The sequence below is a fragment of the Xiphophorus maculatus genome, chromosome 20 (assembly GCF_002775205.1).
Source record: "Xiphophorus maculatus strain JP 163 A chromosome 20, X_maculatus-5.0-male, whole genome shotgun sequence".
Lineage (NCBI taxonomy): Eukaryota > Metazoa > Chordata > Actinopteri > Cyprinodontiformes > Poeciliidae > Xiphophorus > Xiphophorus maculatus.
The window spans coordinates 8,341,932-8,360,146 of NC_036462.1; the positions used below are offsets into that span (position 1 = coordinate 8,341,932).

The 18,215-nt window shown below is 36.3% G+C and overlaps 1 protein-coding gene across 1 annotated transcript; it reads right to left on the reverse strand.

The window, feature by feature from the left end:
- Positions 1 to 2,751: 2,751 nt before the first annotated feature.
- Positions 2,752 to 10,954, reverse strand: spdef (SAM pointed domain containing ETS transcription factor). The gene is made up of 6 exons (XM_005802227.2): positions 10,676 to 10,954; positions 6,289 to 6,730; positions 5,477 to 5,674; positions 5,299 to 5,346; positions 4,909 to 5,043; positions 2,752 to 3,892 (listed from the first exon to the last, which is right to left on the reverse strand). The coding sequence occupies exons 2-6, from the start codon at positions 6,728 to 6,730 to the stop codon at positions 3,714 to 3,716; spliced, it is 1,002 nt and encodes a 333-aa protein (XP_005802284.1). The 5' UTR covers positions 10,676 to 10,954; the 3' UTR covers positions 2,752 to 3,713.
- Between the last annotated feature and the right edge of the window lie 7,261 nt (positions 10,955 to 18,215).

An 18,215-nucleotide genomic window follows, 5' to 3' on the forward strand; every position in this document is an offset into this window, starting at 1 on the left:
AGATAGATAGATAGATAGATAGATAGATAGATAGATAGATAGATAGATAGATAGATAGATAGATAGATAGATAGATAGATAGATAATGTCTCATCTAGTTAGTTGAGTTTTATCAGGAAACTCAACAGTTAGAAGAGAATATTTTCTGAATTTCCCAGACATTTAGTGTATGAATTTAAACTGAGAAAAATCGCCTTTCCTGGATTAACATTTTTTAATCATGATTTACAAAACATTTTCAGTTCAATACAAGTCAATATCTATTGCTGCCACTAGATGTCACAAGATATCTTACAAACAATTTTATAGTTTAGGCAATTCTTTATAGGAAAAAAGTATTTGTTTAGTTTAAGTAACTCTCTTGCTGTCGAACTAATCAGCTTATCTCCAAATTAATAACAGTTTAGATATTCCCTCTTCTTATGATATATTAATATGCTTAATACGACTATATTCACAAACTTTCAGAACTAACAGTTTAACTTTTTAAAAACAAATATACAACATCATGTATGGTGAACTAATATTTTCAAGTTCTGGAACTATTATATAAAGTTGCAAAGATTTTATTTATTATTTTTTTTTACTTTTCGTCTTTGTTTACATTGTAGGTGTCACTCGAATTTCAGATAAATCTTTCAATGGAAAAAAGAAGAAAAACAACTGCTACCTGCCTTTCTAAGTAAATGTTGCGGTTGGCCTCTGTTTTTGTTTCTTTTACTTATTGACGGTTGCTAAAACACACACTGTTATTTCCTTCAGTCATTTTTGCCCTCTAATTATCACCGCGTAGCCTTGTGCACTATGAGAAAATCTTTGATCCCGTGCAACTTACATTAATTTTAATGTAAGCAGTCGTATGAAATGGTAATAATTACCCCTCACCACAGAGGCACATTTTAACTGAGAATGCATTCTGCATGCATGTTGTAGCTTGTTAGCATATTGGTATTTTACAATGGTGTAAACTGCTCCCATCATCACAAGACTGACTTCTCATTAAACATACTAATTTTTACTCATATTTCCTCTTAGTTCCTTTGAAGCTTGAGCAGCACATGAGGTAACAAGTTCACCTCTTACCTGCTAACCTCAGAGCAAGAGGTGTTTTTTTTTTACCTGCTTCATTTAGCTCAAAACCACCTTATCTTGGCAGATCTTCACTCACCACTGGAGGAAAATGGTAATTATGATACAAGTCATAAGAAAGTCAGTTACAGGAGAAAATGTCAGTAAGGACATTCATCAGAAAAGAAAGGGCTGTGAAGCTAAAACAGCTTGATACCTCTTCAAACAAAATGTGGTTGTTTTTACATGTGTTACAAACTCTTGCAAATTACCCACAGATAGAGTTCAAATTTAGTTTCTGTCAAGGCTTGTGTTCTGCTTGAATCATGAAATCTGCCTTTGCACAAGAAGTAGATTATTGGGGCATTTACGATCTAATGTGATCAAAGTCATTGTAGTTCTTTTGAAGTAGACATTTGCATAACTGTTTTAAAATCCCACAACTGGTAATAATTTGATTTTGATGTGATAAAAGATTAAGTATGACCTTATTTTTAAAACAGATGCCAAACTATAACTTCACGAGGCATGCTCAACATGCCTCAGTTTATCTCAGTTTTGTGTTGGAGTTCCCATAGCATTACTGCGTTATTCTTTGGTTATTTTGTCGTTATTCTGGGACTATTTTGACTTCATTCTTCTAACATTATGACATTTTTGTCATAAGACTTTGTTCCAATATTAGTGCAATATGGAAACAATAGTCAGAATATTATTCTCAGAAGATTCTGACTTTATTCCAGTAATTTAAAAACAGTACTCCATTGCAAAGTTATGAATAACTGAAGTGAAATAAATTCCATGCATGGTTCAAAATTTTGGAAAATTAGACTTAGAAAAGTATTACATGTGTAAATATTCAGACATAATCGTATAACTGTAAAGTCCAGTGCAGCCAAACATGTTCAGGAGTCACCTAATTAGTATCCAGAGGCTATTTGTGTTTAATGTTGGAATATAAATTTAGAAGTTCAGTAAATGACTGAATAAAAACAGGGAATACACCAGACAGGTCAGAGGTCAAGTTGTAGAGAAATTTAGAAGAGGGTGAACAATGTGGCTCCCTTCCAGTCATCATCTGAAAATCTAATAAATATACCGCAAATCTACAAAAGACATGGATGTTCACTGTGTCACAACCGTCAACAATACTACTGTCAAGTTTGGCTTTTAAAGAGAAGTGATAACGAGAATCCTATTGCTTAAAAGAAAAGTATTGTGATTTTTTTCACCCTTTCTGCAGTTGCAGAATTTTAACTATTTTCTTTATCATTTTTCCCTCCTTTCTTCTTATCTCATTTCCCTTTTAACTATTTTGTCCAACTCTCTCCTTTTGTGTTTTCCCCTTTCTTTTCCATCCATAACCGCAAGTGTAAACAAACAATCAAGGCTACAAGAAAATTGTTTATATCAAGGCATACTCATATGAAAGAATGGCACAATGAAGTTCCAGATCCAAATGAATGTAGGTAAGCTTTTCATTTAATCTGACTGTACCCGGCATATTTTTCATTTAATCTGACTGTACCCGGCATATTTTGGAAAGAAATGGGCAAGATTTTCATGTTCAAAGCTGGTAGTGGCGTTCGCTTCAAGGTTCGCAACTGATTGCACAGAGAGGTGGTCGATCACAGTATGGACTCAGCAGGGATGAATACAAATGCACACCACACTTTTCAGAATTTTATTTGTAAACATTTAGACAATGTTTCCTTTCACTCCACATTTACTGTGTGTTCTGTAATATAAAATCATCCTAATAAAATACACTAACATTTGTAGCAATAATATAGGAAAATGTGAACGTCTTATTTTCAAAGATGCAAGGCACTCCACTTGACGTCATGGTTACTACCCACTTCATTTAACATCTGTAATAGTTGGATTAGGCTGTTTTCATGTTAGCAACATGACAGTGAGTTGAAAATAATTGGTTTCAGCATGTTGGTCCTCGAACATCAGCAACTTAAAATGCAATCTATATAAAGCTATATAAACCACAGCTGACAAGCTAAACCATGAAGCGCCTCAGCAGTGCTGTTGGAGAAAATGTCACTCTTATCACAGACAAAAGACAAAAACAAAATTGGCCTTATCATCTCCACCACAGAATGGAGAGTTTTAAGTGCAAGTTTTAAGAATTGCACTTGTGCATCCAAATTCATCAAAACTGCTGAAGTGTCCTTTCCTGTCCTTCCCAAATGGGATATAGAAGCCTGCTGTGGCTTAACAGGTCCAGAAACACAAGATTACCTGGTGGCGGTGTGGATGACTGAAACAGAAGTCATAACAAGCATAGGTGTAGGAAAGGGGCGACTGCATGAAGCTTGTTTGTTAAAGCAAAGGCGCGGAGCTGTGACATCTGAATTTAATCATGGAACCATCACCAGGCAGATCATGCAAACAACAAGGCAGTTTGTTTATTGTAATATGTGTTTGCTTGATTCTGCAGCAGGAAAAAAAAAGAAGCATAAAACGCATTATTTTCTCTCATCCTCATTGCTTCTGCAGAGGAAAGCACGTTTATCAGTGCATGTGTCCAAAGTCACTTTTCATCTTGGGTTTAATTGTTCAAGTGCATTGTTAGATATAGTTTGGTTTTCTTGTCATAAGTCTCCTTCTCATCATCCCAGTCTCCTGAAGCCTCATATTGGGTGAACAAACTGGTAGACCAGTCTCTGAGACACGTCAGGCTTGCGAATGATTCCCTTTTTGTAGTACTGCCGAATGGAGCGGCTCAGCTTGTCATAATTCATAGCAGGTCTGTTCTTCCTGAGTCCCCACAGTCGCGCCACATGAGCCGAGTCTTCGATTTTAAAAATACCTGCAGGGAGAAACGGGAATCTTTAAAAACAAAGCAAAGCAAACAAAAAACACCACAGCAACAAGTACAAAACGGAGTGTGAATAAATTTTTGTACTTCAGTCACTAGTCAAACACATGAACTTAGGAAGAAAAGTATTGCAACTTTTTCCAACCGCTGACCTGTAGTTTGTGTTTTTTTTATTAAATAAATAATAATTGAATAAAATAAATTGGAGAAAAATATACAAAAGTTATATCATTGGAAACTAATCAATTATTTTACTTATATAAGCAAATAATCATTTTTATGCACAATTTTTCAGTTCCAGAAAAACTGCAATGACAATGAATATGTGTTAAAATAAAAATTATTTTCGTTTAAAACGCCTAGCAACACATGGTTTGAGATTGATCCAGTTCTACTGTTATATATTAAGGTACAAAAATTCATGATTCACAAACACCTTAGTTCAGTTTAGTTCAAACTGAACTAAAATGTGCGGAAATGGAGAATTTAGCTTGCCAAACTTAGCAAATGTTTAATATTTATTCATAGACTTGTCTATCCTGCATATTCTGGCAGCATATAACTCGCTGCTGAAAGAGGGTTTTTTTTCACGGAGTTTGGGAAATAATTAATAAATTCACAACAATAACTATCTCTCTAAGTGGTCTAAATAACCACATGGCAAATCTCAGTAAATGGATCTGAAACGTTATGTTATACTGTCACTTTTCTGACCTCCTGCAGCAGCTGACTGTGCTGCAAGGCTAACACTAGCTTTACTAAAGCAGGAAAAACAGATGAAGAGTCTTCTCTAACCAAGTTAATTTTATTTCTCTCCTCTATAGCAGGTCTTCTGCATAAAACTTTCTTGTTCCACTCATGAAAAAACTTCTTTCTTTTGAGTTAAATTACAGTATTTTTGTGAACCACAAACGGAGCCCCCAGCCCCGAAACCTCACTACTTTTTGCATTCCTATTTGTCATGCTACTTTAAAATACATTTAGTAAAATGGCAGGAGATGCTGCACCTTTTTCTTTATTGAGCCAGCGTATGCAGCGACCATAGTTGTGAGGTTTGAGCAGCAGCTCTCGGAGGAACTGCCACAGATGAATCGGTTGACCTGAACAGGATGAATCCGCCTCGGACCAAAGCTCCTCACAGCCTGCACAACAAAACACAGGTCCTTCAGGTTTTTGATATCAACCAGCTAAAATGTCACAAAGACATTTATTATTTGAAATCCACATAATGTAATAATTAAAATTGTGAACTTATAAATGGTGAAGTAAAGTGAAGAGAGGCGGGAAACTTGCATTTTAGATTTATTGAGCCTCCTTCTGTTTGTGTTAATGCAGCTTTCATTAAGGTTAGGTAATGTAATTAAATACAAGAAAAAGCAGTAGGAAATCAATCTTACCTGTAGCTTTGGTGTCTACAGCTGAGCACCTCTCTTTCATCCAGGCAGCTGGAGATAAAGGTGACAGACAATCAGTTAGAAGAAACAGTAATTTTCACACAGCTCAATTCCACCTAAACAAAAGTCTATTTGCTCATTTCTTTTTGTGGTTTGTTAAATAAACGAAGACATCATATACCTGACTTCCATATGTCCAGGTGAGCGTACAGCGTGTCTCCGCACAGTGGGGAGCGCTGCCGAAATTCCTCTTCGCTCATGGCACACAGATCCTTCCCTGTCACCTCCTGGAAGGCCTTTCCTGCGTGGGGCAACCTGTACAGGTGTTCAGTCCACAGCATCCACTTTTGGACATTCCCCGTGTTCCACTCTGTAGGGTCTGTAATGGGGTATGAAATAGAAGAAATTCAAGCAACCTGTTCAGAATAATCATAATACAGTATGTGCAACATTTGGCTTACGCAAAGCCATTTTCAAGTGTATGTTCTCCGAATGTTGTCAGGCTTAACTCAAAGTACAAAAAGTTATTATCCTTTTTATGTCACTGCAGTCCTAATCAGGTGAACAGATGACTGGGGATCACGTAGGTTTATAACAGCCAGCAGCAATACAATGCACAAAACCGCTTCCTTTGTTTGCTTTCCAAGCAGGCGAGACCTCGCCCTTAAGACTGTGTACACGGCTGCTGCCAGGAGAGAATCATCACTGTCACAATTCAGGGAAACTTGTTCAAAAGGTCAGGATTAAACAGATCCTGGAGCAGGCAAACATAAGTTTGCGTCAGTAAGGATACGATTGGGAACAGCTGTCATCTTAGCTGGGCTATTTACACAAAAATGTGTTGGTTTTGGGAGTAAGATTGGTTCTCCAACTTAATAATTCTTTTATCTGCAGATAGTGAGCACTGCTCATTTCACTTTGCCAGTTAGATGCATTAAGGTTCCTCAAAATGATGAAGTGCAGCAACAGGTGTGGTAGTGGCGAACAGCCTACCTGGGGTGATGTTGAGCAGTTTGCAGGCTGTTTCAATGTCCTTCAGCACCTCCCCTACGACCATGCTCTGCACCTGCTCCAGAGAACGATCCTCCATCTGACCCTCAAGCCCAGGGGAGAGTCCATGCTCCTGGCTATCAATGACAGGGCACTGCTCTGGCTCCTCTCGGCTCTCCATGCGATTCATGGGTACGGCTAGTGCAGTGGACCCCTCTGAAACTTTCACCACCCAGGCGGCATCTTCAGTGAGGAGCATGTCGTAGCAGGACAGATAGAGGCCCGCTCCACGCTCCAGAGCTTCTATGTTGGGTTTGATGTCAACTGTGTCCCAGGGGTCTTCAGAGCACCTGTTTCGCTCGCGGAAGACGAGTGAATCCTCTGTCATCCCAATCCGGGACACAAAGTCAGAGCTCTCTGGTAAGCCGCTCACTGGATTCGACATCTGAGGAGAAAGACAAAGAGAAGATCTGAAATTCATGCAAGCATCAGAATGGGCTGAAAGATGCCAGAAAAAAGTATCAACATAAATATACCACTAACATCTGAACCTTGTAGAAGCTTATCTTGTCAAATTATGTCTTATTCTTATTCCTCCAAGTACCAACTATACTCCCAGAAACACCATCCTGTGTTACACAAGGAGCTGATTTGAGTTCTTCCTTTATAGCTTCCCCAAAGTCAAAATGAGATTCTTGGGAGTTAAACCTCAAGGGAGAGTAAAAGGACACCCACCCCTGGCAGGCATGAGGCAAAATGGATTTGACTGAGTCTCTTATTTGTGGGTCAGTGGCCCAGAATGGTTCTCATCTTGGGGGTGGATGACTTGTATTGAGACCTGAGGTAGCCCTGCTGCCACTTTCAGGCTTTCAAGGTACCGTCTTGGCGGCCCTCTGTCTCCAGAGTCAGCTGGAGATTTTAATCAAAAAGATAATAAAGACAAGAACATGAACAAAATGTGCCCAAAACCATGTGTCCACAAAAAAGAAATGAAAAAAATATTATTCAAGTGAAAACCTTTATTGATGGGCGTGGGGTTCTTCCGAACAGGAGATCATCCTCCAAAGTGAACATTTGCCTACGTAACCTGCGACAAAAGAGTAGTCTCGCATATGGCACCAATAATTACTACCTGCCACATCTGGCATATGGGAAGTCGCACTACTGCCACACACCAGGTTATCAGTGATTGTGCCTGAGGTGGCAGTAAAGGAAGTGTGTCCCCACTGAGCACATGTTCAGTGGAGTAATGGCTTGATTCAGTGTAGGGCAAACAATTAAAGTCTCATAAAGTTTGGATAACAAAAAATTATACTTTTTAGGCCAAGTGCAACTGTAACGCTGAGCTCTGAATAAATGCAATGGGATTTATTCAGGTTATGAGCAAAATTTTAGATTTGATTTCTTTTCTATCAAAAGTTTATATTGATAAAAAAAGAGATATCTTCTTTTCCAAACCTCTTCAAAGTTGAATTATGTTATCATTCTCGTATTTTGTAAAGATTTCTCTTTCAGCCCCTACTCCTTAACCCCCCAATATAAGATCATCCTCCTTGCTCTTCCTTTTATCTCCAAACTTTTGGTAAACTCCAGCCCATCCTCCACTTTTCTCCGTCAGGAGTGAGATTAAACGCCTCTGGTATCCCAGCTTGCTGCTGCGTGTCAACTCTGCTGTGCAACAGCTTGCGCTAAACCCATTAGCGAAGCAAATTTAGCCATATTACCTTCTTCCAAAAGGAAGAGAGGACACAGGAAAAAGATACAGGCTCACACCCCCTGTTGAGAGAGGGATTAAGACTCTGACTGATCTCTAAATGAGTTTGGTCAAGACGCTGATATTCATTTCAGGAGCTTTAGAGCTTGCTCCATTTACTCTGCAAAGAAAAGAACTCCTTCCTGGGAAGCTGATGTGTTTTCACCATGATTGGTAACATTTTCTTTCCTACAGTCTCGAATGTTATTTATTGCAAAAATATCCTCTATTTTCATTGGAATGAAAAACAAAATTGCTAGAAGGAATATTTTTTTAGGCCAAGAAGTAAATCCTTGAGTTCTGCTTCCTCCTGAATTGAATGCGCTTGCAGACCTGTGAAACTTTGAGCTTAAAATTAACCAGTGACCTCACATGACTGATGTGAGAAAATGTGGCAAAATGTTCAAATTAAAGTTAATAAGTCGACATTAAACAACCAAAAAGTATGGGCTTTGTTTAAAATAAATACTCAGAGGTGAATCAGAACAAAAAAGGCCATAAATGCCATTTGAAATTCTTTATCTAATGGTGAAAATCATGTTGGCAGAGAGCTCTGCTGGTGTCATTTGAGTGTGGAGTTAAAGGAGTGTGAACAGCCAGGCGTGACTGTTTGCAGTGTGAGTGTTAAAGGGAGACCTCTTTTATTCTCTTTCCTTGTTATTGTTTCTCATGGGAATCTTGGGTGAACTAAGGAAGTTATTTTGCAAAGAACAAGATTGAAGGAAGGAGCATCATAAGGCTTCATGTGATTATTTACTGGATGAACCTCTGTTGGTTAGATTCGCTCATTTAGATCCTTTTTATGGCAATACTAATAAAGGCAGGTGCTCAGCTCACACTGTAAATTGCATTCAGACATAACATGAGACTGTTTATGGATATTTGCTTATTTTATGAATCAGAGATAGAAGCCCATTTTCCATTATCTGCAGAGCCTGTTCTGAATATCATGTTCAGACCATCACAAAGCTCTTTTTTTTATCTTTTCAGCAGGATTGTCATTATTAGCCCCTATGTGGGTTGTTTTAACTGGCATTGGGGGATGATGGTCCACAGGATGAATCATTCCTGCAGTCAGGTGCACAGGCGTCGGGCCAATATCCTTGGAAACTGAACTTCTGCAAAGACGTTTTTTTTTTTTTTTGCTAGTCCTAATTAATTCTGTCAGAGGATTGTATTTGTACTAAATGGCTGAGATAAGCCTTCAAACCTACATTGGTAGATGAGCAAATAAACCTGTCACCTGGAAAGATGGATGAGGGAGCGGAAGTTATATGACCCAAGCACCTGAAGCCTGGTCCAAATGGTTCATTTTCATGATTACTGAGGATATTTATCATTGTCAGCATCTACAGTACATCAGAATGGGATTTTAAAAGCTCTTTATTCTGCCACCTGCTCTTTTGTTTTTTATGTGATGTAACTGCAGCCCCATCTCTTGTTTATATCTAGATTATAGATTCAATTGTAGATTCGATTTTGGCCACAACTTCCCATTCCTGGTTAATACAAAGCTTTTTTTTCTCCAAGTAAATCATTTGCTGTTACGTTAAATTCACATGCAAGTGAAATGCAGTCGTGGTTCTTTTTCCATTTTGTTCTTCTAAAAGACGAAGATCAAGACAAATTTCGGATAAGAATTTAAACTGAAAGGAAACCCTAGAAGTATTTTCACTGTAATAAAAACTCGTTAGAGAAAAATAGCATCTTAGTTGGGCTGCCACTGTCCAGCAATAAAGGAATATTATTAGAAATTAATAGCACTGCTGAGAGCAGATTGTGGATGATTTTAGGTTTCAGATAATAGTTACTTCCTTAAATGATTAGTTATTTATAGTTTATAGTCAGTGCACAGATATCCCAATCTTTTTTATAACACACAATTTTCTCTGCCTCTTCAAAACAAATAAAAATTATATGGGGAAAATTCCCCCATAAAAATACAACTAATGTTCTATTCTCAGATTTAAAACGTTTTGTCAAGATAAAATTAAGTTATACTTTTATAGTTGTAAAATTGAAACTGTCTGGCTGCAAAATCGCTCTTGAGCAGCCAGCCATCTACATTTCTGATGATGATGGCACTGCAATCCCAACTTGGTGATTATATCCAACTAATAAAAAAAATTAACACAGAAATGTGAGCCTAATGAAAAGTAGGCTTAATATTATATCGTAAAGGTTATTTTTCAAAAGGCATTTTTGAACTGATAAAAGAGCCTTGTTGAAATGCATATTCTAATTTATTGAATATGCAATGTATCAGCAATTTTAGAAATGAGGTGAAATTTTCAATGTAGGAATCAACAAGTTTATTTTGTAATGCATAGATGCAACTGTGCTAATACAGTTTTTATCATTAAATGTCTTTATAAGAGTATAAAATGACATGGATTACGTACTTTCTGATGAAAGAGTTTAATACAATTAAAATTTAAAGGTTTATTATTGTTTCTATGCCTGTTCAATTGTGCAGCAATCTTCTGGTTTCTAAAAAAAAGATGAAATGATGATATCATTGTAACTCCTGACAAAGAGCTGCACAGTTGTTCCCTTTTAAATTGAAATATTAAAGAGAAGAACCACAAAGACAAACATAAAATATTTAGGATCTAGGTTTGAGTGGCGTCTTCTTACCTCTGCAAAGATGCTCTGATGGAAGAAAGCTTCAATGTAGATGCTGTTCTCTGCCTATGAACGAAGGTGAAGCAGGCAGTCCACAGTCTGTTTTTCCTTGATGACTGATGCTGAGCCCCAGGCTGAGGCCTGGGATCCCCCTCGCAAGCTTTTTTTTGGCACAATTTCACTGAACCTAAAAGACACAGCCTAAAGCACAACAGCAAACTAAACCTCAAGTGAAAGCACCTGCTGGGGGTGTGTACAAAGTGAAAGGGAGAGAGGACAAGTGACTGGGTGACTGAGTGCAAAGGAATTCCAGCACCATTGACTGCAATTTATATTTATAAGGCCGTTGTGTTTACTTACGCACACAACTCAGAGCGTGTGTGTGTCTTCATTTTTGTGTATATCCACGCAAGCACGGTTTCCTTCCAAATTAATAGCTGACTTCAGAGCTTAAGTGAGAAAATTGAAAGTGCCACTTTAAGTGTTACAGACAAATGCCTCATTGTAATCATGCTCAGTTGATAAGTACACTTAGATTTATTTCCAAACTTTTTCTTTTGGTTGTATTTCTGGCCTTGATGTCTTGTTTTACTTTAAAATGTCTTTTGAATTAGGGCATCTATTAGTTAGTTACTATTCACTTGTAAAATGTATCTTTTGGTGACCATAACAGTGAAGAGGTGTACAGAGCCCTGTGCAGGAAGAAAAACGGCAAGTGACTGAGGGTCATTGTGCATAACGGAAACCCTGTAAATTCCAGAAAACTAACAGGTACCATAGAATTGCACAAAAATCTGTGAGGGACGGTGGAGTCCCAGCTCGAAATTCCGTGAAAGAGGTATACGGCGCCTTGTGCCAGAAGCTCATTAAAATGCTGATTACATCGTTTTAAACTGTGTGATTGTGAGCGTGAGTGGGAATAAAAATAGCAATAGGTATTTTGTTCCATATAACACAGTAGGAGTGTAACAAGTAAACCTTTATGGATTCAAACTCGACTAAAAACCCACCTGTTTAGGATTGTATTTGAAATGTAATCAATTACAAATTTATTGATGGAATCTGACTTAATGTCGTGTTTTGATTGTTGATTCTATGTTGCATTGTGTTTCTGTGTTTGATATGATGTAAAGCACTTTGAAATGTCTTGCTGCTGAAATGTGCTATGCAAATAAAATGTGATTGATTGATTGATTGATTGATTGATTGATTGATTGATTGATTGATTGATTGATTGATTGATTGATTGATTGATTGATTGATTGATTGATTGATTGATTGATTGATTGATTGATTGATTGATTGATAGTAATGGCAACTTGGTGTGGCTGATGCAATTATTCAAGGTGTATGCATTCAAATTGTGCTTTTATTTTGAATTTGTACTAGCATGAGAGTTTTCAACTTGCTCTTTGTCTCATTTTATGCAAATCCCATTGCATTGCTCACTGCCTGGATTGAACGGCAGAGTGTCTTTTAAAAATATTCATCACCCCTGAACTTTTTCACATTTTGTGAACCTCAAACTAAAATATATGGGACTTTATGGACCAGACAAACACAAAGTAGCACAGCTAGCCAACTTTACACACCTAAAGAAATGTTATTTTTGGTAAAATAGATCAAGCCCAATCAGGTCAAACATTGGTTTTACATTTCTAATACATATATTTATTTTCATTCAAGCCATTCCTTTCTTATTTTACCTTTATCTTTATTGTTGTTGTTTCACTGGAAGGTGATGCTCTACCTCTTTTGCTGCCTCAAACATTTCTTCCAGGATTTCCCTGTATTCAGCCCTAATCTTCCCATCAACTCTGACCAACTTCCTTGTCGCTGGTAAACAAAGGTTCCCCCACAGCATAATGCAGCCACTACGTCCCTGCTTCAGGCACTGTATGTTTAGAGCAATGTGCAGTTTATGTATTTCTTTCTGCCACACAGAGCAATTTGCAAGTAAACCAAAAAGTTACATTTTGATTTCTTCTGTGGTGAACATCCTATTCCACATGTTTGCTTCTATATGACTTGTGGCAAATTGCTATGATCAGATTTTTATTTGTAAATAATTTTAAAATAATTTTTCTTTAACTGATTTTCCAAATGAGTTTCTAAATCTTCTCAAAAATGTTCCATAATTCTGAACATGCCTAATTTTAGGCTATATTTCTCCTATGTATTCCAATTTTCCAAGATATCCTTTGTTCAGCTTTCGTAAAACAGCATATTACCAAATGCATGATGAGAAGACACTGAATTGTTTCTGTTTCAATTCAAATTCAACTCAGAAATACTTTATTGATCCCAAAGGAAAATTAAATCACTTAAGTTGGGCATCAAATGATAGGAATTTTTCCAAGCAACACTGAAACTGTGCTAAAACAAACCCTTTAATATTAACAACACAGCCTGGCCTAACCTGTTCCTGGAACTCTTCTGTAATTTGATATGTATCCTCAATGTTCTCCTTTGGCTGCCTTGTGCTTTGGAACGAATCCAGATGTCAGCCTATCTTTAGATGATGCAAGGCCTCTGGAGCTGTTTGTCTTATTTTACTGCTTTGTCTTATTTTATTTTACTATCTCTGTCTTTGCATGCAGAACATTAGAATTAGTACTTTATATCAGCAGTTGTATCACTTTTTTTTATATTGTGGTTGTACATGAAACCACAGCTTCAACATGTCCAAACATCTCCACCATGTCTTACCCTACTGCTTTGTTTTTAATTAAAATGTTTTGCTCAGTTCCCAAAGAATGCAATTTTGCAAATTGTAAAGCTTCATTTGCATACATTATTGACTTAAATGAAATGTTTGGTATTTTTAAAGTGTGCTAGTCATTAGTGGTCAAAGTCCTACCTGAAGCAGAAAGAAAAATTTCAGTTTGCACATACTGGGAAAATAAAACTAATCCAAGAACCAAATGAATAATCTATTTTGTGTCTTCCTGTTGTTTTTTTTTCATTCCTATTAATATCAGTACTCAGCGTTCTCTCACACAGGCCTGACAGCAACGGCACATGCTGGATCAACGGTTCCCAGGCTTACGTTGGCAAATACCTTGATTTAGTTTTGAAAAAAATGAATCTGACATGGTTTAAAAAGGTTGTTGGTGTCGTTTCCTCCCATTCTTTTATCTGAATAAACTGGATTATTGAAAAGCTTTTCATAAATTTTGCTTCTTTGAAAATGTTAAAACAACATTTAAAAACTCTGTAATTGATTCTACATAATCAGTAAAAAAAAAGTTTTGAAATACAGAAATGAGGTCCAAATAAAAAAGCATTCATTTGTACTGCAAAATGTATGTACATACATGTTAGAACTATTTTGCATAAGTTGCTGCAGAAGTGCAGCAGTCACTAAGCCCAGGTGTGAGTATTTCTGCCAGTGTGGGCAGGTGCCAAGTTTCTCACCAGACGGGAGCAAGCGCCACTTGTTTCTGTCTTTTTATACTGATAAGAATGTTAATTTGAAGAATGAGACTACATAGTTATTGTGTAGTCAGACTAAAAATGTGTTGCGTTTTTGTTGTTGCTGTTTGAAGCTGAAAGAAGCTCCTTCACACAATTGTCCAGTGTTTTTATTTCATCTGGCTTGCAAATTTCTTCCCTAAGGTTCTGTCTCTGTCACTCACCAAGGCTAGTTTGAATAACAGATCTTCAAAATTACTACTACTATATTCTGTTTATTTAACCTCCTGAGACCCTGCATCCTCATATGAGGACATTACATTTTTGTAAACACAGATGTAAATAATAACATTGATTGAATGGTCTTATCGTCACACAGATAGACCCAATGTCCTCGTCTGAGGACATTGGGTTTTGAGAAAACCACTTATTGTAGAAAGCTGAAATTTCATTTTTAGGCCAATTGGGTCCTTATGATCCCAAATGACAAGGAGAAATGTATATGCAAAAACAGACCCATTGTCCTCATATGAGGGCATTGGTTTTGACATAGTTCAAGAGCACATAGAAAGCTAAAATTTAATTTCAACTAAAATTAGGTCATACTAATCCCAAATAGTAAGGAGACATAAAAAATGCACATCAAACAAAAGCCCGGGTCTCAGGAGGTTAAACAAATACTTACGGAATACAAATACGGAGATAATCCATAATGAATGAAGCATTGCATACTCAGCCTAAGTTCAGTCAACCAGAAAAAGTCAAAACACTGTGGCGGGTGTGTGAGCTTTTATCTGACTCATACAGATATAATGTGTGGTGTTTGTAGGCCCTATGTGAGGTTTAAAAGATTATACACAAGCGTGAACTCGAAGACAGTTACCATAGGTGATCTTGGAAAGTGAATGTGTCTTTAGCTAGATTTGAGCTCTTATGGAGCAGTCCAACAACATTATCAGTTACCAATTAGTTTTTTATAAATGCATGGAAAAGTCAGCAGCACACCTTTTTCTTCTTTTAATTGTTATTTAAAAATGTAATTAGCCAAACTATTTTCTTAAATATGAAAACATTTTATATGGAAAAGACAAAACGCTGATCAGTTGTCTGAGTCTGGCAGATTAATAAGGACCTTTATTTTAAAGAACACAAAAGATTCTTTAAAATAATAAGTTTAGAAAAATAACATCCAAATAGCAAACTCTTAATTTGCATGAGAAATAAAAGCACAACAATGTCCATATGACACAGAACAAAGCAGACCTGTCAGGTTTAATCAAAAAATTATTACAGATATCAAACTTAACATTATGACTACTGACAGGTGAAGTGAATAACATTAATTATCTCTTCATCATACATCATGGCACCTGTTTGTGGTATATATTAAGTAGTGAATGGTGAAGTAAATAAGATATTATCTTGTTTTGAAAGCAGGAACAATGGGCAAGTTTAAGGGTTTGAAGAAGTTTGACAAGCTCCAAAATATGTTGGCAAGACAACTGGTCCAAAACATCTGAACTGAACTCTTTGATTTCTGATTTGCAGTGGTCAGTAGTTATCTAGAATGTCACAGAAAGCATAACAATTCATCCTTGAATCATGCGTTGTGGATGGAGAACCTAAAAAGAATAATATCTCAATGAGGAGACTTCCTGGGGAATGACTCCAAGTGGAGATACATGGAACATAACTGAACATAAATGAATACTAAGCAAACAGAGCCAAATATCCAAAAACTACGATAACTCAAAACATAAGAAACAGAACACGCAATTCAAAGTCCACTAAATTCAAAGTCATGGGACAATAGCAACTTGCAAATATAACATATAACACAAACTGATCAGTTTTCTAAAACGAAAAACAAATCTATGAAGTTCTTTACCTGATTTGATTCACTGCTGATTTGTTTTCCAGAACTTTTCCATGCTTGGTCAATGCATTTTAATATGAGAATAAGATATATTTTTAACAAAACTGTGACTTGTTGAATTTTATTGTCATTCTGTGACCTCATTGAAATTTATTATCTACTTCCATAAATAACAAAGGGCCTCTATTTTTTCATGTTCAATTTGTTAGACATATAAAATGATGTGAAAAAGTTTTAGAACTGTTAAAAATTTCTGAGCATAATTCTTTGACAAGGGCTTTAAACATTATTGTTCTTTTGCACATATTGACTAAAATTATATACATGATGTAACCTTTGACATAGCAAGTTATTTTCTTTTACTTACTGCAACTCTACAGTTGCTGCAGCACAATGAACCAAAGCAATTTGTTAGACTTTGCCTGTTAGTAATTTAAGTGATTAGATTTCATTCTGGATTAGGAGGGAACAGCTGAATAAAAGTTTGAATTATCACTGAACTGTGACATCTGAGTTCCAGTTACCGTTAATCATGTGGTACCAGGAAATGACACGTGTTTTGCCTCATTGAACATTGTTTTTCAATGTGTGCATTTAAACAAAGTAACTGTGTTTCAGCTGTACAGGTGATTTCATGAAGAGCAGACGGAAACAATGAGACACAACATGATTATCTCTGCAGATTAGTCTCTGCCATTTAAGCATAAATAGTAGAATATTTATTTTTTCTTGAATGGATGCAATTTAATCAGTGTTCGATCTCTTTAGGAGATATGTTTTGTGAAATTCATTGTCACTCTATCTCATGTAATTAACTTTTTTTTTTTTACTGAAAACAGTTACAAAATGTGCAACCCGTGACAGACTTGTGGGAAAAGTCACTAAATCATATAATTATATATCCACATATAAGGCAAATCATTTTTTACATCTGAAACACAAGGGAAAACCTTTCCACATGTTACATATGTGGGAGAAGAAGCTTTAGTTTCTGAAGACTCAAAGTCAAACAATTTTTACTGTTTCAGTAAGCAAGAATGGCCCAAAATACCTTCTGAGATTATATACGAACTGACTACAGAGGGTTATTTAGCAAATATTAAGTCATGCTGGGTTTAAAAATCAAAAACCTTGTGTTTTTTGTGTTATTTCTGTTTTGCTTTTAATCTACGTACTTTCAAAAGCCCAACTCCTCTGGATATTTGATGCAATATAATATTCAATTTATTTTTACATTTCCTTGTGACTGTGTTGTGTATTGATATTGATTCTTTATGGATATTATTTAACTGTTCCTAAATAATACAGTGATTCTACTCATTAAAGGGTTTTATGAATAAATTTGACTTTACTTTACCTGCACTGCATATAAACCAGCTTTGCTGAGCAAATAGGAAAAATAAAAATGTTGCTCAACAGGTATAAAGTGAAATAAAGAATAATATTTTGGAACACTGGTATTTTAAAAAGAATGAAAAAATGTTTTTCAAATATTTCTTACTTGCAAAAAATCCTTCACTAATATTGTTCAAGCATTTTAGGACTGATATTTTTTAAAATCTTACCTGGAAGCAAACACTAAATCTTAAAGATTATTGCCTTTTTAAAGTTTATCCACAATGGTCTTTGTTTTATTATTTAGCTGATTGCTGTCAGTGTGGGTTTAATGTTCGTCACAGCTGGGATAAATGTGAGAGGGTGTGCACAAACTGTGTCAAGACTTTGCAGTCGTCAGAGTGTTTGTGGACACACCAAATCAAACTGAGGGATGACAGACTCCTTTCTTCAGAGAATTCAATTTGAAGTCAGACAGAAATGTATGCATTTTTTATGGAGAACCCTGCCATAGTGCATTCTTTTTGCTCATTCAAATATAAGTGAACATTACATAAGATACATTTTGCAGTATAGGACACCTCTCAATCAAAAGTATATCTAAAAAGAAAGTACCAATTTGTACTTGAAGAAAATTTCTGTTTGCTTGTGGCTTCTCCTGACATATATTTCTTGAACTTCATTTGCATGGCAGTTTCTTTATGTAACCTCACTGACCTTTTCCCTGGCTTTGGAACAACATTCGCACAGTTGAGAGGCAATGTGCTAAAAGATGCCAAATACCAAGTCACAATTGGTGTACAGTGAGGTTGATATGAGTAATGATTGCGCAGGTGTCCCTACTGTAAACAGGTCTCAGTGACCCACCTAAGCTGTCTTAGCAGTGTCAATAAAAACTTTTTGGTTGGCCTCAGTGTGATCTTTGTT